General features: G+C 40.9%; 1 protein-coding gene across 6 annotated transcripts in view; it reads right to left on the reverse strand.

The window, feature by feature from the left end:
- PRKCE (protein kinase C epsilon) overlaps window positions 1-16102 on the reverse strand; it is a 498124-nt gene that overhangs the window by 12378 nt on the left and 469644 nt on the right. For all 6 annotated transcript variants that reach the window (XM_050951833.1, XM_050951832.1, XM_050951835.1 and 3 more), the window contains one exon: window positions 14310-14456. In XM_050951833.1, the coding sequence (XP_050807790.1) occupies window positions 14310-14456 (147 nt within the window). The remainder of the gene's footprint in view (window positions 1-14309; window positions 14457-16102) is intronic.

Below are 16102 nucleotides of genomic sequence, written 5' to 3' on the forward strand. Positions count from 1 at the left end.
CCTCCTCACCCCCAAGGATACCTGAAAGAAACTGGAACAAAGGACAGTAACTACAGGGGGTGTGAGTGATTGCTGGACCCAAACTAGAAGGAGACTAGTCTGTAAAAGGAAGTTTAGTGGAATTCCTTTAAGGGTGAGGTTTTTATCTGTATTCAGTTTTCTTACTGTATTAGACTCAGACTTGCGTGTTTTATTTTATTTTACTTGGTAATTCACTTTGTTCTGTCTGCTATTACTTGGAATCACTTAAATCCTACTTTCTGTATTTAATAAAATCATTTTTTACTTATTAATTAACCCCAAGTATGTATTAATACCTGGGGGAGGCAAATAGCTGTGCATATCCCTCTATCAGTGTTACAGAGGGTGAACAATTTAAGCTTACACAGGGTAAAATGGATTTATTTGGGGTTTTGACCCCACTGGGAGTTGGGCATCTGAGTGTTAAAGACAGGAACACTTCTTAAATTGCTTTCAGTTAAGTCTGCAGCTTTGTGGCAAGTGGTTCAGACCCTGAGTCTGTGTTGGAGCAGACTGGCGTATCTGGCTCAACAAGACAGGGTGCTGGAGCCCCAAGCTGGCAGGGAAAGCAGGGGCAGTAGTAGCCTTGGCACATCAGTTGGCAGCCCCAAGGGGGTTTCTGTGATCCAACCCATCACACCGGCATCGCAAGATATTTACATGTCAGATGCGCTAAAGATTCATATGTCCCTTCATGCTTCAACCACCATTCCAGAGGACATGCAGCCATGCTGATGATGGGTTCTGCTCAAGAATGATCCAAAGCAGTGTGGAGCAACATATGTTCATTTTAATCATCTGAGTCAGATGCCACCAGCAGAAGATTGATTTTTTTTTTTGGTGGTTTGAGTTCTATAGTTTCTGCATCAGAGAGTTGCTCTTTTAAGACTTCTGAAAGCAAGCGCCACACCTCATCCCTCTCAGATTTTGGAAGGCACTTCAGATCCTTAAGCCTTGGGTCGAGTGCTGTAGCTATGTTTAGAAATCTCCCATTGGTACCTTCTTTGTGTTTTGTCAAATCTGCAGTGAAATTGTTCTTGAAATGAACAACATATGCTGGGTCATCATCTGAGACTGCTATAACATAAAATATATGCAGAATGTGGGAAACACAGAGCAGGAGACATACAATTCTCCCCCAAGGAGTTCATTCACAAATTGTATTAATGCATGATTTTTTTAACGACCATCATTAGTGTGGAAGCATGTACTCTGGAATGGTGGTTGACGCATGAAGGAGCATATAAATGTTTAGCATATCTGGCACGTAAATACCTTGCAATGCCAGCTACAAAAGTGCCATGCAAATGACTTTTTTCACTTTCAGGTGACATTGTAAATAAGAAGAGGGCAGCATTATCTCCCATAAATGTAAACAAACTTGTTTGTCTTAGTGATTGGCTGAAGAAGAAGTAGGACTGAGTGGATTTGTAGGTTCTAAAGTTTTACATTGTTTTGTTTTTGAGTGCAGTTATGTAACAAAAAGCATCTACATTTGTAAGTTGCACTTTCATGATAAAGAGATTGCATGACAGTACTTGTATGAGGTGAATTGAAAAAGACTATTTCTTTTATCACTTTCACAGTGCAAATATTTGAAATAAAAAATAATAATATAAAGTGAGCACTGTACTCTGTATTCTGTGTTGTAATAGAAATTAACATCTTTGAAAATGTAGGAAGACATCCAAAAATATTTAATACATTTCAGTTGGTATTCTATTGTTTAGCAGTGCTATTAAAACTGCGATTAATCACCATTAATTTTTAAAATTGTGAATTTTTTTGAGATAAATGCGAGTTAATTGCAATTAATTGACAGCCTTAGTTGCCAAATTTCTAATCGTATAAACCCGAATGACCTTGCTCTGTCCCCTGCCCCCACCCCCGCTCACTCCATCCCCCCTCCCTCTGTTGCTCGCTTTCCTCCACCCTCACTCACTTTCACCGGGTTGGGGCAAGGGGTTGGGGTGCAGGAGGCGGCTCAGGGCTGGGGCTGGGCATAATCATTTACTAACCAGAAATATATAGAAATTATATATTTTTAATAAAAGTCACAATATATTAGGAAGCTATCAATATAAAGTGTGAGTCCTTTTTAAAAAAATACAGATTTGGTAGACCACTCAGCTTTTACCAACAAGCACGTTCACCCCAAAAGTTAATGGATATTTTAAAAACTTCAGTGCACAATCATGCATCACGGCATGTTGCTTCCAGTCCTTGCTACATCTCTTGCAGCTTCAGCACATTGTGAGTATGTCTGTACTGCAATTAAAAGCCCACAGCTGGCCCATGGCAGCTGACCCGGGCTCCCGGGGCTCAGGCTAAGGGGCTCTTTAATTGTGATGTAGCCATTTGGTCTTAGGCTGGAGTGCGGTCTCTAGGACACTGCAAGAACAGCATTTAATAAGTAATGCCTCTCTCCTCCTGTCCGTTTCATATATTTACTAAGCCAGGGGTCGGCAACCTTTCAGAAGTGATGTGCCAAGTCTTCATTTATTCACTTTAATTTAAGGTTTCTTGTGCCGGTGATACATTTTAATGTTTTTTAGAAGGTCTCTCTCTATAAGTTTATTTATTATATAACTACACTATTGTATTGTAAAATAAACAAGGTTTTCAAAATGTTTAAGAAGCTTCATTTACAATTAAATTAAAATGTTGATATTAAGCCACCAGCCCGCTCAGCCCGCTGCGTGTCTGGGGTTCTGTTCACCTAGGCTGGCAGCAGGCTGAGCGGGGCCTGTGTTCGGGACTCCAGCTGGCAAGGGTCCAGCAGCCAGAACCCCAGACCGGCAGCCAGAAACTCAGACCGGCAGCGAGCTGTGCGGGGCCAGCAGTCGGGACCCCAGACCAGCAGTGGCCTGAGTGGTTCAGCCCACTGCTGCTCATGGGTTCCATCTGCTGGCTCCTGCCAGCCGGGATCCTGGCTGCCGGATCTGCTCAGCCTGCTGCTGGTTTGGGTTCCGGCCCTGCCCACATACAGTGGGTACCTACCTTCTCCCTGGTTCTGGCCCATTCTCTTCCTCTCTCTGCACTGAGCTGAGGGTGTGAGTGCACTGAGCACAGGGCTGGGGGTGAAGGCTCTGGCCAGGAGCTAGAATGAGGAAGGGGGCTCAGGGTTGGGGCAGGAGGTTTAGGTTTCTGTGTGGGTGGGGGTCAGGGCAGAGGACTGGGATGTGTGTGTGGGGGGTCAGGGCTGGAGGGGATATGCCCCTATTCCACTCCTCCTTTCTCAAGGCCCTGCCCCCTGCTTCTTCTCTGCCTTTGCCAGGAGCACCGAGCACGCTGACTCTGCTCCTTCCCGACCCCCTCCCTTGCAAGGGCCATCAGCTGATTGGCCGGCAGGGAGGGATGGAGAAGGGGCAGGAACCCAGCACTCTACAGGAAGAGGCAGGGGAGCTGGCAGGACCAGGTTTCTGCCCCCTGCCCCTTGCCCCCTGCCCCCATGGGGGGAGCAAAGGGCGGAGAAGAGCGGCCGGGCTGGGCATGATTTTTAATGGCACGCTGCTGCCTGCCGGGACTCTGGCAGGCAGCAGCGTGCCATTAAAAATCAGCTTGTGCGCGTCTTTGGCACATGTGCTATAGGTTGCCGACCCCTGTACTAAACTAATGGCCTCATTATAAGAACTGGTGGGACACAGCACCTCTAACATTCAGCCCCCAAATACTTTATTAAACAGAATCATATTCTCTCTCTACCAACTCCTCCTCAAGTGAGAGCCCTGCATATCAGCCTACAATGGCTCTGGTTAAAATCCTTGGGGAAATAGTGGAAGCTGTAGTTTTTCCACAGAGATTTTAAATTTTTGACTCTTGGAATGGGCTATTGATAATATAATGGGAGCAGCCACATGAATTAGGGCAAAAGTAAATGCTTTGCCTACACTCTCTATCTGCTAGCTCCCAGCTGAGAACTGCAGCAGAGCCAACGAGGAAAGACTCTAACTCCCTCCTCCCCTTGCAATGACTTCCTCTTCACTATCTGGCTTGGGGATAAAGGGCCAGATCCTGCTCTTTTTGGAATCAACTGGAGTTTTACCATTAACTTCCACAGGACCAGGAGCAGGCCCAAATGAGCTACTTTATCATCTGTGTTAACATATAAATATGTTATAACATAATATAAATATGTCTGTGTGAGTGCTTCAAGAATGCACTGGAAATGGCCACAGTAATAAGAATCTGTGGTTCATATCATTTTCTCAAAATAGAACTGGGGGTTTAAGCAGCCAAAAAGTGAACTAGAATCACTGTTATTCTAAGGAAGCCCAAAAGCCAAGCTAGAACCTTCCTGCTGCTTACCACTCTATCCTAACTGGCACAGTTGGAAATGTAAAGTGAAGAGAAAGTTAAATGTAGAAATGAACTGCATTTAATAATTCAAAATGAGAATATTTTAATATTACAAGACTATGAATATGCAAAAGGAAAGAAACAAACACTACTGGGTTCTTTGAACAGAATCAGAAGAAGCATTATAATAATTGTTTAACTTATAAATATTTGGGGAATTGCACTGTTGGGAAGTAGCTTTAATACTTCTGTTATTCTACTGTGTTGTGGTATCAAAGCCAAAGACAGCTGTTCCCAGCACTGACACTCAATAGAATAAGAGACAACCCCCCTGCCATTCAAAAAAAACTCAAACCAAAACAAAACAAAAAACCCCAGAAGACTAACAAACGGGCAACTATTGGAAAAATGGACCCTTGTTCATCTAACCAAGGAACAGTGGAGTCCTTTAAAATATCATTTTGCTTATATTTTCTGATCTACTTTTTACACCATACTTCACGGCATCAAATTATTTGGATAAAACCTGCTAAAAAGATTTATCCCTCAATTCTGAAAGAATATAGGGTTAAAAACAAGGTTCCAGATTATTTAGTCTTTGAGACCTAAGCCCTTTTGTCCACAAGGGAACACATAAAAGCCACACAAGTTTCTCCACACTGCCCTTCCAATCTGCCTCAACCCTATTCTGAAGTGACCACAGTGAGAAGTTTGATCTTCAAGTCATTCAGTACCCGGACAAACTCTGTTGACGCTGCCATTTATGATAGTACTTTTGTGGTGGTGGCAGCTGTCACCTGAGAACTAAACTGAGATTACCAAGTAATTTTACCACCTATCTATCAGCAGGTAATGATTTTTAATCACTGTAAATCTGCGTGGGATTTGAACCACTGATTAAAGAGAAGGGAAAATCCTGTATCTTGGAGCCACCCCACTGCCCTTAAACATTTACCTCTCACCTATATTCATTGGTAGGGTCCCATACATCTTGGGTTACACCAGAAATGAGAAATGGGTAGATGCTAACAAATATTAGCCACCCACAGATAAAGCCCAAAGTTGGTTTTCTCTCCATTCCCCCCTTTATCTAACAGAGATAAATTTACCACAGTTTAAAAAATATTGATAGGTATTAAATCTTTAATGTCTCAAACTCTTTATTTGTACACTAGCATGGCCACAATGTCAGCATCACTCTGAGAGAAGAGCTCCTTAGTTAAAGAATCCTGAAAGGACAGCAGGGAGGTGGGGAGTACATAATGCAACGGTGCGTTAACAATGGTACATGAGTGTCTGAGGTTTCAACCCACTACCCAGTGTTTGATCTTAGCAATAACATTTCATGCAAAAGCATGCAGTATAGCCCCTTCCATTCCCCTCTGCTAAATGCTGATTGCCATGCATCAGGATGACTGAATGGAAATACATAATGAGACTGAAGGCTACCTCAAGGTTATTAGGCCTCAAAATCGACCTACCTTGACGTTTTCCCCATACTGAAGGCCTTACCTTAAAGAGGGACATTCACACTGAAGCAAACTTGAAAAGAGAGAACATTTATACAAAAAGAAATTTACTTGGCCAGTAATTTCATGTGTTCCTTTCGCTATTATTTAAGGATATTGTATTTTAAGAAGGGTTTTCTTTCCCAAAGCCCAACAGTGAAGTCGTAATTCTGCCTTTATGACATCACAGTCCACTGCCATGGAAATTACAGTGATGTCAGAAATGCAGCATTGTGACTTGACAGCAGAAGGACAAGAAGCCCTCATTAAAAAGCACAAATATCTTTGCTCATTAGCAATCAATGTAAGGAAATAAATCTAAAACATGGGAAGATTAAAATGATTTATATTTCAGTCCAATATATTTGCAAGCTTTTTCCAGAAAGAAAGTCCCTCTTTAAGGATTCCAGCCACATTTCATTGTAACCTGACATTTGCGGCAGCAATTTAAAAATAAACATACACCTGGCTTACTGAACACATTTTCAGCGGCTCTCCATTGAGGCACCTGCAAAATAAGCATCTTTTGTATGTGCAACTTTGCATGTTTGCCTGTGCAAATAAGGTAACTGTACACGCAAAGGGCCTACTTGCATTCACCATTTATTACCCAATTTTCACACATTTGTGGGCATGCAGAAAAAGTGTTTGGACATTCACAGGTGCATTAATGAAAAAAAAAAATCACTCATGAGCATTTTCTCCAGTCATAGCAAGTGCATTGGCTAGTTCCAAAATTTGGTATTTGTGGGATGATTTTATTTTGAATCTTTGCTGTAGCACAAAATTAAAACAAAATTGCTGGCATCCTTAAGACAAGACTTATAAGGAGGAATAGATTTCGGAAGAAAGATTTAAAAGAATGAAATACATACACTGTGACTTTGAGAATGATAACTAAGGGGGACGGGGCTATGATAACTGCAAGGTTGCAGATACTAAGAAGTGATAGCAACTCTTTAAGGTGGTTGTACAAATGAGCACAGGAAAGTTTAGGCTATCCAGAGAAATCTCTTAACACTGAGGTCTGTTATACTGTAGAACAGTCTCCGAAGGGAAGTGATGCAAGTGTTGTCATTAAGAAAATATAAAACTGGATTCAAATTGAGCATACATAATTTAATAACAATATTTCTCAACTATATGGCCCCTTCATTGGAGGATATCAAAGTGCCTTATACAGGTGAGTAAGTATTACTAGTCTCATTTTACAGATATGAAAAATGAGGTATGGAAACTCTAGGTGATTTGTCCACAGTTACACAGTTAGCCAGTATTAAAGCTGGTAAAAGAACCTAGAACTCCTCTCAGTCCTCTCGTTCCAACCTCTAGACATACTGCTGCCTCCCAGAGCCTTTAAAATTACAGACTGAACAGACAGGCATTGGGAAAAATATTCTCAACAACACAACAATGGTGGTAATGGGTAAGCTGGCAAAATGCAGGGGATTCAGATAAACCAGATGCTCATTTGGCAGCACTTGCTTTTATTCTATATTGCCATTTACAATCCTACCACAGCAGAGCAAGAGATTACAACCAGTCTTTCCCATCTCTCATTTTTATGATTCTAAGACTGCAGATCACTTTTGAAGCTTAACAGCCGACCCCCCAAGATGGATAAGTAAAAATAGCAAAAATGGTATGACCCTTTCATAAGCCGAACCTATATTTCAGGTGCTGGAAAACTTTGGCTCCCAGCCCATCAGGGTAAGCAGCTGGCAGGTCAGGACATTTTGTTTACCTGGAGGGTTCACAGGCACAGAGCCCCCCAGTCAATATTCAATTAAATGATTCCACAGAGTTTTAAATCATCAAATTTTGGTGTAGACCCGTTTATAAGCTGACCCCCGCTCTTCAAGGCGTCACTTTTTTACCAAAAATATTCAGCTTATGAACAAGTATATACGGTATCTGATCTGAGAGAGAAAGATTTTCTTTGCTTTAGATTGCAACAAAACTTTCAATAACTTGCGACCTACCCTGATTGCCTTTTGTGACCCATCCTCCAGAGGCTGTGACCCAGTGATTGAGAAACGCCAATCTTACTGAAGTAGTAATTTTACTGTGTCCATATTAAACAAACAAGAAAAAGGAGGAAGAATAAAGGGCTGATTTTCAGAGTTGCTATACATCTGAAGCTCCAACTGACTTCACCCAGGTGAGCTGTGAATTTAGGGTTAGAACTTTCCCCCACCTTCAGTGGGCAAGTGGGACTGGGATAGAGTGGATCCTGGATCATAGTACCATTCTTTCCTTCACCCCTAAACACACAAAAGTCCCTCTGTGGATGCTTCATTACTTGATGGACTGATGTGTGGGAGGTGGTGGGTCAGCAATGCAAGCACACTGGAAACCCATGGGGACTTTTGTGGACAAATGAATGCTTTTCACCAATTTTCTCATTCACAGTGTGAGACTCCTCCTTCTGGGGAATGATCTGATCAAATCAGACTAATGGGCAAAGGCCATGCTGCCATGCAGCTAGAGAGGGATGGAGAGCAGAAAGCCAGCCTGGATACTTCAGGCCCTTGTGGTTCTTGGGGGATTAGCTCTTTCATTGTTGGAAGCCTCAAAAACACTCTATGGCTAGAGATAGGAGAAAACTTGGCCTCCCCATATGGAAGAATCCTAGGGTTTCGCTGACACAATATGGGAGTATTGTGCCTGGTGGGGTGAACTTCCCTTAGCCCTTATTCTAGAGGATGGGTTTAAGGTTCAAAGTGCAATTATAATCATCTAATTTGAATTCTATGACACAGGAAAATTCAAGAAGTTCTTTGAAACTCAAGCATAAGCTTTCTAAGAATAATGGAAGCAAACCCTAAGAGACACTATCAAGGTCACCAGGCCCAAGATTTAACATATCCTTCCTTCTTACCTCTGTTTGCAAAGTCCATTTAATTTCTGTATCAGAGGGGTCGCCGTGTTAGTCTGGATCTGCAAAAGCAGCAAAGAGTCCTGTGGTACCTTATAGACTAACAGAAGTAATGGAGCATGAGCTTTCGTGGGTGAATACCCACTTCGTCGGATGCAGGGTATTCTCCCACGAAAGCTCATGCTCCAATACCTCTGTTAGTCTATAAGGTGCCACAGAACTCTTTGCTCCATTTAATTTCTATTATTTTCCTCCAAACAAATGCTTCAATAATATTTTTGCTTTAAAATAAAATAAAACCTTATAGGATCCCTCCGCAAGAGAAGCACCTAGAGAACTGGTGCAGGAAGCACACTAAAGGAATTCACTTCACCTGCATAAGCATGGATCCCATTGCCCTTCCCTGACCCACAAGTATGCTACACACTGTGTCACTCTTAGTAGTCTGCTGCTTAGCTCTTTTCTGACATTGCTCTGCCAATGGCTCCCCCTGTGCAAATGGCCTTGGAAGGGTCTTCTGTGCCTGGATGATTTTCATCCCAAGGCTGAAAGCCAAAGATAGTTTAGGAAAGAGATCTGTGTTTTTAAGCTTCCAAGGGATCATTGGAATCAATAAATCATTTTGAAAATGATGGAAAATCCTTGACAATATCCTTTTAATTTAGAAAGGTAATTTACTTGGTTACAACCACTAGCTGAATAAACTTTCATGAACCTCATTAGAAGCTGCACTTCCATGAAAGTTGCGGAGTTGCTTGTAATGGGCATAAATCATACTTTCTGTAATGGTGTAAATACAGAAAGGCTGGTTAATGAACAGCCATACAGCTGCTTCTTACAAATCCAAGTGGAAGATTCAAAGATCAGTCTTAATGGATGGTAGAGCTGAAAATGACATATTGGACCAATGTAGAAGAGGTTGGGAGCATGACTATTACTGTATACACCAGATATTGTCCTTAGTAATACCTGCTATGGTTTCCTCTATCACTCTGCAGAGGGATTTTTGCCCTCTCTGAAACAGGAACTGATCCAAAGCCCAACAGATTCAATGGGAGTCTCTCCTGGCGTTGATATCAGAGTTTTGGATCAAGCCTACAGTAAGCACAGCAAGAATAAAAGCCAGTATGGATTGTGACAAGATGGCTAAGGTTCATCGGGTGGATCGTGCGCTTTTCTTGGTGGGGAGGGGGAGGGCTAAGGCGCCACACCTTGTCTCTGCTCTTGGGCGCTGAGGGCCCCGCTAGCGGCCCAAGAAGGCGGTAGAGGAGGGAAGCAGGGGAGGGGTCTTGGTTTGCCCCTCACTCTGAGTCCCAGACCCTCTTAAACCCTGTGGGTTTCTTACCCTCTTCCCCCTTGGGTGGGGATACCCTTGGTCCTTAGACACTGGGGGAGGGAGTCTCCCTGCCCTACCAGGGCAGGGTCTCCCTTACTTCAGTTCTCTAGTCTCTCAAATCTCACACACCTCCAAGCTCCAGTCCTCTCTCCTTCCTCCTCCTTCTCTGACTGCCTGAAGCAAGGGGTTTTATTAGATTCCTGGCAGGGCAACCTAATTTACCTGTAGCAACCCTCCCTAGTCTACAGGGAACCACACCTTAATTAGCCTAGGGCTTATATATTTCACCTCTCCCACTGCTTCCTGGTCGTCCAGTATCACAGGATGGAAAGGACTGTCAGGATTCCTCCCACATTTCTAGGGTTTCTGGGGTAACACAGGCATAACTGAGTCAGAATTTACTCTAGATATTTACTCAGAATTAATTCTAATGCTGATGCCTCAGTCACCTCCTTTGGCAGATTATTTTACTGACCTCAGTGTTTGACCATTTTTGCTAATGTCTTAACTTTCCCCTTTTTCCCCTAATGTCTTAAATTTCCTTTTTTGAAAAAAAATTAAGCCCTTTATTTGTAATTTTATTACCCATAATTCACTTAAATCATTATCCCTCTTTTCTTACTTCCTCAAGTATCTATGACACAGGTAGATAGCAAAATCCCCCTTAGTCATCTTAGGTCTTGGTCAGAAAACAGCTGCACACTTGTGTAAATATGTGCCTCCTTTGCACAGGCACTACTATATATGTTCATGCAAATCTGGAATTTTGATGCACACATGACTAGATGGGCATTGTGCGCATTTGCAGCTATGTGCATTCACAGTGCATGTAAATGTGTGTCTATTTTCTGACTACAACTCAGGTCTCTTGGCTCAAAGGTGTTCTCAGTATGTTAAGTCTTCCTAACATCACTGTTGTATATCAAGCCCTTTTTTTTTTTTTACATTTTTAGATGACATTCTTAATCAATATTTCCTTCACAGAACTGCAAGAAGTTAAAAATTGTAGAGCACTTCAAGTGTGCCTTTGTCAGGGTTGAAAACAAGGCAGTTAATTAAATTGAATCAAATTTGAAGGGGAATTCTACATACGTTCCATTCCATTTGTGTTAGTCTTCCGTACTTTCTCCCTTCCATCTTTTATTGATTGGTGTCCCTTCAATCTTTCCTAGATTGGTGTCCCTATAAAATCTTCTTCTGGATTATTTATGAAGATATTAAATTTTATTGGCCTAACACTGACCCATCTGAATCTCACTGGATGTACTCCGACTTTGAGGTTGCACGGTTTATAATTGTGCTCTCATTGTGTAACCCTTTTGTCAACACTCAATACAAGTCACAATTTTCTTTTCCAAATGATATCACTTTTCTGATTAAGAGGTGCAGTAAAACTTTCAGATGATCTTGCCTGGGGATTCTAATAAAACAGGGAAAACCAAACAGGTGCAAAACTATGGAGCCGGTACAAAAGAATCACATAGTGTAATTAATTATGCATGGTGCACTTTCAGAGTGGGGAGATGCTAACTGTAAGAACTGATAGAGATAAGTCAGAAGATAAGTTATCCTTGATACACTTTTTACTGAGAGGGAGGAACAGATTGAGAATGAGAAAATAATAGACCAGACTAAAAATTTTTGAATTCACCATCATAAGGAAAGGTTTCACAGAAAGCAGCCGTACAAGGCTACTAGATTTCAGCAAGGCAAAGTCTGGAGAACTAAGAAAGCTGGTGAATAAGGTGTGATGGGAAGTATGGAAATCCAATGCTGTGATAGCAGCCTGATAGATCATAAAACCCAGCATAATTAAGGTGCGACATACAATTATCCCTACAAGTAAGTATTTCAGGAGCCACCAGTTGACACTCTAGCTTTACAAGGAACTGCTTAGAGATCACCAACAAATCTCAATGAAAACAGAAGAGGTAACCAAACAAAAATATTAATAGTGATGTAAGGAAGAAGGAGCAAATATGCAAAAGGTGCTAATGCTATCAAAAGGGTGTGAGAGGAAATAAAAATGGCTTTTGCAATATATTGGGAGAGAAAGAATTATCAGAAAGAAAGAAGGCCCATTAACATATTAGGAGGGGTTATATCAATGATCAGTCAAAATGGCTGAGATACTGAATTCCTTTTGGTTTTTAATAAGAAGAAAAACAAAAATTCATTTGGACAATTAAATAATGAAGATCTTGCAAAACGGCTATTGATAAAGTAAAGATAAGGGAATAGCTGAAAAATGTGAATGTATGCAAAACTACCAGTAGATAATATGCATCCTGAGGTATTAAGGGAAAATAGCTGACAGAAGTACTGGATCACTGGCAATTAGTTTCAGAACTCTCTAGAGAAATAAGGAGATATTGGCGGCCTGGGGTAAAGCGAGTGTGGATTCATTTACAATTTCACTTTGAGTTCTGGTCAGTCCATTACTAGAAAAATGTTGACAAACAGGACAGGTTTAGAGAAGAGCAACAAAAATGATTATGGGATGAAAGGACACGTCTATGTGGAAACGTTAAAAGAGCTTGACATATATAGGTTGGCTAAACTTGACTTAACAGTTCAAATAGTTGATGGGTGTGAACAATGAATGGGAAGAAATTAATGAGGAGAGTACAAGGAGGTAAAACTCGGACCAAATTGGATGAAATTAGAAAAGGGAAGATTTAAATTTAGATTTTGAAATATTCCTCTGAGTGAAATCTATTAGGTAGTGGCATGTTCTCCCAGTGAAGTGGTGAAAGCCCAGTCATTTGGGATATATGAACCTACATTGTTATCCCACAGAGGAAAATTCTGCATAGACATATGGGACAGACTAGATGACTTAATAGGTCTTTTCTGCACCTAATTTTTATGACACTTGGATTCATTGGGCCCAATGTTTTTTAATATCTTCATAAACTCTCTGAAGAAAGATACAAACAGAACATTGAAAATACTTGCAGACAAGACCAAAGAGTACAATAAAGAGGGAACAAAATTAAAAGAAGCATGAGGGTTTCCAAAGCTTTGGCAGCCAGTGGAAAATAATATTGTCTGATTAGATAATGTAGGGGACTGCGGAAGACTGTGTCATGGCCTAGCTAGGGTATCTCCGCTTTCTCGGCGGCCTTGTGGAAAGCCCCTGCTTGCTAAGTGGCCGGTCATTGTAGGACACGGCATGCCAGTTATAATTTGCTTTTAACTGGTTAAAACCAGTTTGTATGGCCTTAGGCCAAAGGGCGGGCACAGCTTGTGGAAAGTCCCTTTTTGCATATGTATAAGTTGCTTTTGTATTGTGTATATATAGCTGTATGCTCCTAGTCCCGCCTTTGGACTCTGACCCAGGCCGAGCTAAGCTTCGGTGCTGGGTTCCCCGCCAAAGTGACAGCAACGCCCAGGGTCCCCGTTGCAAATGTGTCACTTTACCTTCATTAAAGCCAAAGAACTCACAGTCTGTGTGGGCCTTGTTCTTGCAGAGCATCCAAGCACGTTACATATATAAAAGTACCATACTTGCAGTGCTATAGTCAAGAGTCAATTCTTTCTTTAGACTCTAAGCCAATGTTTTCAAATACCTCATCATAAAATTTGCCATACATATTCTTAGCCCAAAAGCTAACATTTTTGTAAAATATAAATACATCTCATTTGTTTGATAATTTTCGTTTAGAGGAAAAAAAGAATAATGAAAACCATTTTGCCTGGGTTCAGTTGCTTTAGCAAGAGAGGTGGATGTTTATTTACATTTGTTAATTTAAAATATGATACTTTATTATTACTTAGTAACAGATAGGTATCTGGATATAACTAGACCATTAAACATTTTTCTTTCCTTTATTGGTTTTAGTCCTTAATGTTGTTTTATTGTATTTTTTTTAATTTGATGTAATCAGGAACATTTTCCTAAATACCACAACGATTTACCAAGGTGAGACTATTGCATAGTTCCTACTGAGAATGTATATAACTTGAAGCACATTCTTCAGACTGAGATATCCATAGAAACTGAGGGAAAGCTTTAAAATTAGATCTTGGGCTCTCTTCAGTTTGCAAAGAGACTCAATACAAAAACATTACAGTGTATTCTAATCTGACACTTACCTTCCGAGGAACCAATACCAGGGAAATCTCTTCAGCAAGGCACTTAACTCTGTTATTTCAACTTCTAATTTCCACGCCATGTGCATAGTTTCTTAATACAGCAAAAGAAACCAACAAGTACAAATTTTTAACCAAGTTATTTCCAGAGTTTACTCAAACTGCTACTTACAATCCGAGGTTTGAAGGGTGGCTTGATTTTCTTTTGTTCAAGAAGAGCCCAGTCAATTTCCTTAAAGAACGGATGCTGTTTAATCGCGTCCTCCCCATTTTGCGACGCCACACAGCCTAGTCGCTTATTTGGGTTTTTTGTCATGAACTGGGGAAAGGAGAAGTTATAAAATATTAGTGACATATGGTTGATAATTATTTGCAATCCAACCACACATTCTCAGTACAGCTCCTTGTAAGGATACTCTCCTAGAAAGGGCTGCATTTCTTGCATGAGTGATAGGATTCCCTCCAGGGGTCAGAGGTTCCAAGCAAACTCATCTGAGACTCCTACTTGTAAATCTCATGGGAAAAGGCTCTCTCAAAAATTTCAGGAATATCCTAATTTCACCTGGTTGGGAACAGACTCCTTTTCAGTATTTCTACTTATACTTCCAGTGTTAGACAAAACTGGTAAATGCAGCAACAAACTATTAAACCCTCCAGAGTCATCTTAAGGATAGATGTTCAGGGAGGCTCTTATTTTAGCCACTCTGGTTTGTGCTGCCATAAATATGATTTTTAACTGTTAATTCAATTGCTTTTCTTGAATTCATAGGATCACAATACGGATGCTCTAGCACACATGCTGGATATGGAAGAAAAGGTGCAGGGTCCTTGTCCTTAGTTCCCAGCGTTCCCACAAAGGATGTAGGCATAATTTATTTGTTTGCACTGGCAGTGCTAGGAGGACACTAAGTCACATTCTAAGTAGCTGCCAGAGGGAGTGTAGTCTCATCCTGGAGTGGGTTGGGGCCTGGCTCTGCACCACCCTTACACAAGAGCCAGAAGCTCTGAGACTGGCTGAAGAGAACATAGCCTATGACTATTCTCTCCATGTGTAGCAAAAGCTGCAGATAGTGAGTTCTACTCAGTTCCTCCTGGCTTCTGCAGGTATAATGTTGCCAGGAGGCCTCTGCATAGGTGCAACCCTTCTCTCCCTTGCTCCCAGTAAGGGCCAGATTCTAAGAATCATAATTAAGATAATAAATATTTCATGACCATGATTTCTGTGAAAACAACATGATTCAGGGTGTTTCCCTAAAAAGTCATGCACTGCATGTAGTCACACTCATGTAAAGTGGATATAAAGCACTACCAAAACAAATTCTGCATGGCTGTAAATCATATTGGAGAGAACAAGACCCCATGGAGTTTGTCACTATGGCCAACATGTGAGTGAGCTAGATTCTTCCATGAAATTTTACATATTTGTCTCTCTATATATGCAGTGTAATTGAGTATGGGAGAGTGATCAGGGTTTTAAAATAGTTTAACACTATTAGTTAAATATTATTAATTACTAATTTTTGAGTTTTGCATTTTTCCCAATTACCAGAGCATCTTTCCTCATAATTTCCAATGGCAAACATCCAGCTTCATGAGTATTTTGGTCTTTTGTTATCTTTACAAATTCTTAAGCCAGTACTGGCAGCTTTTTAACAGTATTCTCATAGAAAATAAACTTAATGAGAATTAACATATTGACTTTTCCTTCTATTTTAAAACTAAGGTTATAATCTTTGCATTTTTTGCCAGCACAAAGCCATGACCTTTGCTCATTCTTCTGCCCCAACAACCTTCCTTAGCCAGAATAGATCTCAAAGCAAAATCATACCCAAGAAAAATAGGTTTCATTTCATATAATCCTTTCGATATCTTTCTCCTTTGACAAACTTATTTTCACAACAATATGGTTTTATTGTTTCTTTATACCATACACATAAGACTATTTTGGACAGCCAAGGAAAAATG

Source organism: Gopherus flavomarginatus, chromosome 4 (assembly GCF_025201925.1).
Source record: "Gopherus flavomarginatus isolate rGopFla2 chromosome 4, rGopFla2.mat.asm, whole genome shotgun sequence".
Classification (NCBI taxonomy): domain Eukaryota; kingdom Metazoa; phylum Chordata; order Testudines; family Testudinidae; genus Gopherus; species Gopherus flavomarginatus.